General features: G+C 33.8%; 1 protein-coding gene across 1 annotated transcript; it reads right to left on the bottom strand.

Annotated features, from left to right (window-relative positions):
- Nucleotides 1–5,469: 5,469 nt before the first annotated feature.
- On the bottom strand, nt 5,470–7,874 carry LOC131152827 (probable xyloglucan endotransglucosylase/hydrolase protein 8). Its single transcript, XM_058104708.1, has 4 exons — nt 7,345–7,874; nt 7,097–7,197; nt 6,584–6,786; nt 5,470–6,062 (listed from the first exon to the last, which is right to left on the bottom strand). Exons 1-4 carry the CDS (start codon nt 7,535–7,537, stop codon nt 5,660–5,662), a joined length of 900 nt encoding a protein of 299 aa, XP_057960691.1. The 5' UTR covers nt 7,538–7,874; the 3' UTR covers nt 5,470–5,659.
- Nucleotides 7,875–8,280: the final 406 nt, after the last annotated feature.

The following is an 8,280-nucleotide window of genomic DNA, read 5'->3' as shown; positions in this document are numbered from 1 at the left end:
TGTGTATGTGCAAGAACCTAGGGTCTTTTCTAAGGTTTTAGGCATTTAAACTTGGCCTAAAAATCCTGGCGTCAGTCGACCAAATGGTCTTGAGCTTATAAGTTCCTACATGCATGATGCACATCAATTATTACAAACCAATCCTACTTTACTATTACAAACCCAAATTAAACATGATATGAATTACAACACTAAATAAATATTTTGGGTCTTTAGTCTTCAAGTTTTCACATGTTATCAAATGATCTTACTAATATGAGCTTGCACACAAATTTAACAGACATTAAATATCTTGTATTTGTCATTATCAAAAACGAGATAGGACTCAAAAAGTCAACAAAACTTATCATTGTTGGTTTAATTTTCATTTGAGCTCATTTTTAATGTGGATTTAATTTGTTAAAGTATTTAGTTAAGTTTAAGACTTTATTTAAGTTAGTTTACTTTTGCTTAAGACCTTGTTTAATAAATTTAAATTATTATTATTACCAGAACACTAATTAGTTTTATTACAAATATATGTCTTAACTATTAAAATGCAAATTTCTAAAATTCTAAAATATACAAATGTGTTATAAATTGTATTATACTAAATTTTTATTCTACTCTGCTCTTTCTATTCCCGTTCATGCACTTGTTATGCCAAATTTCCGGTACACTCTTCAAAGTAATCTGAAATGTAAAATAATGATTAGGGTGAGATGATTCTCACTAAGTAAATAAGATTATTATTAGCGTGTGACCAAAATGAGCTTTCATAATATTTTCATTTTGAAAAATAATATTTAATACTATAACTTCAAAACTGCTTTAAAAATAAATATAAATTTAAAAATTTCTGTATAAAACTTTTATTATCATCTATAACAGTAAAATTTTATAATCATATACTATAACTATTCAACTGAACTTTTTAATACAATACACAATCATGTATATATATATATATATACACTTTTCCTTATTAAATCATTATCTAGGCACAAAAATGCCCCCGTTTACATAAACATATACTTTTCCTTCAATTCATCAATAGTTTTGTATACGTAATTAAATATGTATATACACGTAATGTAAAAACCACCCCTTAAACCAGTTAATCGTAAGTCATTTTTACTAGGGGTGAGCAAACAATCAGTTCGGCCAAATTCGGGCAATTAACTAAATTAATCAACAATTTTGATTAATATATGTTGTTAATCGTACCGACCGAACTGCTGAACCTTGCCGAACCAAACCCGACCGAATTACCTTTTTGGGTAATTCGGTAAACCAAATTTAATCGAAATTATTTGTAATTAATTGCTAAAAACAATATATAATTATAATTAATTGCTGGAGCATACCACATACCTTGGTGCTTTTGAATAATATAGCCATATCTTGGATGAGTTTCCAAAATATAGACTAAATCATCGTAAAATATAGATTTTAATCCTTTAGCTCTAATAAAAGTTAGCTGGTAAATAAATTCTTCTTCTCGATGAACTTCAGTATTATCTGGATCAAGTGGTTTAGGTGTTAAACCAAATTTGATAACTGCTTCTGTAGGATAGTATCTTAATTCCTTCTTCTGATATTTCTGGTATAGCTCCATAGATACCAATGTAATAGCTAGTTGTCTTCGTAACTGTGACAATTTGGTTCACAACCTTATTAAAAGCTTCAAGTAGCTCTGCAATTTCTTCTTATTTAGGGCCTAGATAGATTGTAGTTATTAATCCAGCTTTGAACGAAGTAGATAACAACTCACCTCATTGTTGCTGAAGTAAATCTCATCCTCTGTCACCAACCAAAAGCATTTCTTGAGACCGAAACACCGGTGGCCGTCCCGATGAACCTGAAATGCCTCGAACCTCTTCCTCCGACAATCCCATTTGATGGTGCATCAAAATTGGATGGTTCCCCAGAAGTCGATCCGGAGTCCCCAGCTGAACTCTTCCCTTTCCTGCAGTGCTCCCCCCCCCCAAAAGATTATCCTCCTCAAACGAACACCGTAATACCATATCACCAACGAAGTTAAAGAGTTGGTCCCGGACCCGTTGGTCACGTGAATCTCGTACTCCATGCCTTGGGAATACTCCAGTCTCCGACTGCCTCATAGCCTCTGCGCCATGAAAACGATGCATAGTGACAGCGCCAGACAAAAACCATAGCCCTCCACTTCACCTTTTTTCCCCCAAGTCGAGCCCTATCTCTTTAACGTATAACAATTTATATTTAAAATTAGTTAATTAATAATTTGGTTAATCGGTTAACCGAATTAATATGTTTTGTTAATGAAACCAAAACCCAATTCACCAAATTTTGGTGAAGCCCAACCGAACCGATCAATTTTGGCTAGTTAAATCAATTAATTCTGTTTTTCCCGAATTATGCTCACCCCTAATATTTACCCCCATGACTAGGTTATGCAGTCCGAATACTGGACTTAACTAGCTGGCCGGCCAAACTAAATCAACATACATCATCATCAAGTGAGATTTTTCCTATTAAACCCTTATCTGACCCAAGTGTGCACTCAGGAGGAATCCACTATCATATAAAATCATTCTGCAAATAGCGTGGGTGCACTTTGATCCGTTTAAACTTTAAGCTACAGTACCGAGTATTCGTAATTTTATGTATCGTCCGTGTCATAAGGGATTTTGAAAACATCTTATTATAAAATTTATAAAATTACAATAATATCATGAAAATCTCATTTGTACTCATATTTTCGTGAAATACGCAACGTAAAAATCAACTCATGTCATTTTTACTCATGTTTTCGTGAAATATGCAACGTAAAAATAAGCTCATGCCACACAATTTTCATGTTAAAAATATTTTCTTGAATAAAAATTAATGCTGTAAAATACCTAAAGGGTTTAGAACATTTATTGACTCAAAAATAAACGCAAGTATATTAAAGATAAAACTGGTATAATTAAACATGCGTAAAAATAAATTTGAAAAAATTTTATGAAAATAACTAGCATAATTAAAATTTACTTACAAATAAATTCAGGTAAAATTTTAAATAAAAATCTAACATAATCGAATTTACTTACCTCTTACTTAATCTTGTGCTATGATCACAACGAATATCTTTAAAAAAATGAGATCGGAAAGAGTGGGCGAGTGAGAATTTTAATTATAACAAAAATTCTCCCTCCACTACTAATTCTTTCACTCACTAATCCTTCTCTTCCTTTGAATTTTTTTTTTGTGAAAAATGAATGTTGAGAACTTCCTATTTATAGGAAAATTTTGGGAAAGAAAATTGAATTTTTAAAAGTGAGAGGAGAGGAGTGAAATTATAATTATTTAAAATTAGGGAATGAGCATGGATGAGTTAGGTATGGGTTAGGTATGGGATGGGGATAGGGATCATGTAGGAGAAATTGGAGTACTTTCCGATATTCCCATTTAATTAATTTACTTAATTAATTAACTTAATTATTTTTTTATTTTTTTAAAAATCATTGTTATTATTTTTAAACTAAGTTTTAGTTGTTTTTTTTTTAAAAAAAAATTAAGTTCGAATTTCAAAAATTTATGTGAGCCCCATATAGTCTTGTAGACACCACACAACTTCGAGACCCAAGTGGGTCTTACGCAACTCTAATAGTTCTCACACGGTTTTATGAGCCTTATACAACTTTGGGACTCATGTGGACCCCACACGTCTTTGGGACTCATGTGAGCCCCACACGGTCTTGTGGGCCAAGATACCTACATTATTATTATTATTATTATTATTATTATTATTTGATCATATATTTCTACAAATTATGTAAGTAAAAATATTATTTTTTGTATTAAATGTACTTATTTACGTGTACAAATAGTGTCTACTCTATTTATCTTATGAAATTTCATTTTAACCATGCCGACCTCCAGGGAGCGATTGAGCCGCAATAATCTCTAAGCACTCGCTAAGATAAGGTCTTTTTTAGGCATCAAACATGCAATTATCCTATAGAAGAACACTTCTGTATTGATATTAACTTAATAACTATTTTTATTATTTTATTATTATTATTATGCTTTAATCGTATATATATTGGGTCCTCACATTGAGTTTATTTTTGTTTAGGACTTTGTTTAGGTGTAGTTTATTTTTGTTTAGGCTCTTGTTTAAGTTCATCTAGTTGTTGAATATTTTCATAAGATTAATACAGTCCTTAGTCTATTATTTGAATGCTTAAAGAGTCGGTCATTTTTATTTTTGTTTAGGACTTTGTTTAGGTGTAGTTTATTTTTGTTTAGGCTCTTGTTTAAGTTCATCTAGTTGTTGAATATTTTCACAAGATTAATACAGTCCTTAGTCTATTATTTGAATGCTTAAAGAGTCGGTCATTTTGCTTATTTAATTTCGTCATTGTTTGTTTGAATAGGTGAATGAGTCATTGACTAGATTACACTAGGTTGGCGTAGTTGGTTGATTTGTTTAATTGCATGACAGTTATTTTCCTATTTAAGCAAGTTATGTTTTTAGTTTAGGTTTCGTCTATTTTAATTTTGTCTTGAACTCTCAAAAACCCCAAGAAATTGAATTTGAATTGTGTTCAGTAAACATTTATTTTTTTATTCTCTTCCTTTTGTTTTACGCAAGTTTGAAAACAATCTGCATTCCCTGAGAAAATGATTTAGCCTTTTGGGCTAATTATTACATGACAAAACTTCTATACTCGTGATAGCCTTTGCGTTGCTTATTTTAGAGTGAGTCCAAAAGGAAAGAAGAAAACTTGATGAAAGTTGGGGTTAGAGGTGTTTGCATAGTTAGATCGATCGTTACAATAAAATGGCGATTTATTGTCGAATCAAACTAAATTTATGACACCGTAACCATGACTTATCTTTCTTTCATCTGGTCAGTTTGATTGTTATTTGGAGGTTATTTGCATTGGCTTTCATGGCTTTGATGACAAACTCTATTTTGGTGAAACATCTCCATTTTTCTTAAAGTTTGATTCTACCTTTTGCTAGTGATGAATCATGTTGATTTGCATGTCAATAATTTCCTATTCTTGAAAAATTTAGTTTATGTATGCCTTTAGTTTTAACTAGAAAATATCTATTGTAACCTATTGGAAGATGGAAGCAGATTTTGATCATGTGATTTTTCTACTCATTTCGAAGGGTTTTTCATGTAAATTCGGTGTCCCCTTTTGTGATTGTGTGCCTGGTTTGTATTTTTTTTTTTGTAACTAATTATTTTAAATTATTGGGTAATCAATTATTTTACTTAGCATTGATTGGACTAGGAGAAGATTTGTCTTAAAATTTTGCGCTTTGACCATCACTTCATATCTCCCCTTCCCCAACAAAGTCAACCTCTAGCAATGCAAAGCTAATCCTCATAAAAGCAAATAACTCAAAAAAATAAAGTGAACTTCTAATAAAATGCTCCAAAAACCTCTATCTATCACAAGATTTTTTATCACTTATTAATAAAACTTGTGACGATTTTCTTACGGTGAATTACAAAAATAAGGCTTTTAGTGCATGCTTATATTAAAAATAATATAATACACCGCTAATGCATCGGTTCGATACAAGACCCAAAATTAAAATAAAACACACCTTCATATCTGTATAAAAAATTAAAGTAAATGAAGAAAACTTAGGATAACAAATAAATGAATAACGTCGTAGTAGTTTCACTAATCAATTAATCCCACGGACTCAATGAACACTCGTCGGGTAGGACGGGGTATCGGTCGGTGTCCTTACAATAATCATAAATAACGAGGTTCCTTTCGACCCATGCAAAGTCTAACTTTTGGGAATTAGAGAGGTGCCAGGCATCATACTGATCCCACCAATTGGTGGTGGTGGAGGATACGCAGGCAGGGTAGGGGTCTTCCCATTGGCAGGCCTCCACATTGAAGTCCTTGTAGGAGGAAACGAAGGGGGCTTTCTTCCAGTCTGTTTTCTCAAGGCCGCCTCGGGTAGCCCAGTCGTCGGCGTTCCATATGCTGGAGAACAAGTACATAGGCTTCTCATTTGGGAAGAAGGCATTTGCTTTCCCATTGTTCTTGAAAACTCGCACTGGAACTCTATCCACGAAGAACCTATATGAAGTTTCAATTGGAAGGCACTAATCCATCATCTCCAAGGCGAAAAATTCATACCTCCAACATTATCTTAAAATATTATCAATCTCTATGTTTAAAATATTAAAACTGAATTTGTTTAATATGAAGTTCAATGTTTGAAGTAAAACGAACCAAAATAATTACAACCTACGATCACGAGTGCACATCATTTTTTAAACGTGAATTTTAACATTCGATAAAATATGAGATGATTAACAAGTTGAAATCGCACAGCATATTAGTGACAGACAGGCCGGCATTATTGACTGTCTACTAAAGGTTACATTTAAGATGTCAAGATGCAGGAGAAGTAAGTTAATATGCAGAGGTGGTTGCCACCACACGCTCAATTATTGCAGGGCAGATAAGGTCATGTGCCCTACAATTGGAGGGCAGCCCTTCACTTCCCAATCACAACTCCACAATTGCAACCTAACTCAGAGTCCCAAACCAGTAGAGAGAGAGAGAGAGAGAGAGAGAGAGAGAGAGATACTTACACAATCTGGTGGTTGTTCCAGAGAATGGAATAGATGTGGAACTCTTCCGTTGGGTCGAACCAGAGCATGTGCCTCATCTCTCTCCCCCCTGTACCGTTCTTGTAAATATTCGTCTGAATCAGGTATGGCTGCCCTGTTCTGTTACCCAAAAACTCAATGTCTACCTCATCTCTCTCCGGCCCTGCCCCATTTTCCGAGCACATCTGCGAGCAAATTCAGATGATTTTCTTTGCAAATGATCAAAAGCACAAATGGGTATTTGATATTTCCTTAAATCTCAAATGGGTATTTGATACTTCATAGAAAACGCAAATGGGTATTTGATTATTCAAAAAAACACAAATGGGTTTCCGATAATTCCTAAAAACAAAAATGAGTTTTTGATCATTCATAAAAACACAAATGGGTTTTTCACATTTCATGAGAACAGATCTTTAAGAGTTGTTATGCTTCAGAATTCATGAAGCATGAATTGCCGAGTGATATGGTATTTAATTTCATATGTGAACTCACATAATAAGCAGTCACAACACCGGCGGAGTCTCCTCCGACCAGCTTCAGCTTCATGCTAAACCACCCAAATCTGTATCTCTGCTTTGTTTGAAACCCACAGCCTATTCAATAAAGAGAAAACTCTGGTTACAAGCACGAAAAGATCTTCAAACCAACCCATTTGAAAAAAGAAAAATAAAACACAGTAAGAATACATATTGGGTCGAATGAGCTTAATTTCAATCTGTTTCTCTTTTGCTTGTGCGAACCTGTTTCTTTGTCGAGGGAGAGATACCAGATCTGCCCGTCTTCTGAGGTTTTAAAATGGTTCTCGGACCACATAATGCTGAAATTATCTTCGAAAGATGCTTTTGACTGGGCTGCCTCGGATGGAGAAGTAGAAGTAACCATTAATACTGCAATGCAGAGAAGAACAGCCACCGAAGAGACCCTTCCTTCCATTTCAGTGAGATGGGGGAAGAGGCCTCTCTGCTGGATCTCTGCCCTAGCGAGGAAGACGAGCCAGTTTAAAACATGCTCTGTTTTTTATAATAAAAACGAGGGGTGTGCTCTGTTTTAATGAAGGGTAGAAACAGAGCACGTGTGTTCTGGCAGTCTAGCTCGAAAATTAGTGCTTCTTTTTGGGCTAAAAGTAATTTTGAATGGAAGGGCAGTTTGGAAATCGAATAAAAATAAATTAAATTAAATAATAATGCATGATGAAATTAAAATAATATAAATATATACACAATATGGTGTTGAGTCTGGACCTGGTGATTTTAACAAAAGGGAAGAACAGAGGATTCCAGGCTGCCCTGAAATTGGTTTTAGCAAAGCAAATATAGAATATGGGGTCCATTGTTGCATCTTAGAACGTGAGAGGCTTTGATTGGTCATTTAATAATCAGAAACTTCTTAGATTTGACAACTGGAATTGGAGGGGCCAAAATTGACTGCCGGGTGTTGGGTTGCCCAAAAGAAAAAGCTAGCCTCAAAATTATCAAGCACTTTTGTTTTGTTTTTATTTTTTAAGAAAAAAGAGTGCAATTTTGGTAAAAAAATTAAATTATTTACTATGTTATCACTAGCATTGCAATATGGGGAAGGAAACATACCAAAGGTCTATTTTATAAAGACTTGTCTCCATCACTTCACCCGCAAAGGAGGGAAAACCCTTCTCCCCCACTACCTCCCCCCATTGGCCA

The sequence above is a fragment of the Malania oleifera genome, chromosome 4 (genome assembly GCF_029873635.1).
Source record: "Malania oleifera isolate guangnan ecotype guangnan chromosome 4, ASM2987363v1, whole genome shotgun sequence".
NCBI lineage: Eukaryota > Viridiplantae > Streptophyta > Magnoliopsida > Santalales > Ximeniaceae > Malania > Malania oleifera.
Note: the sequence above shows the minus strand (reverse complement) of the source record. Positions and strands in the feature narration are given on the sequence as shown.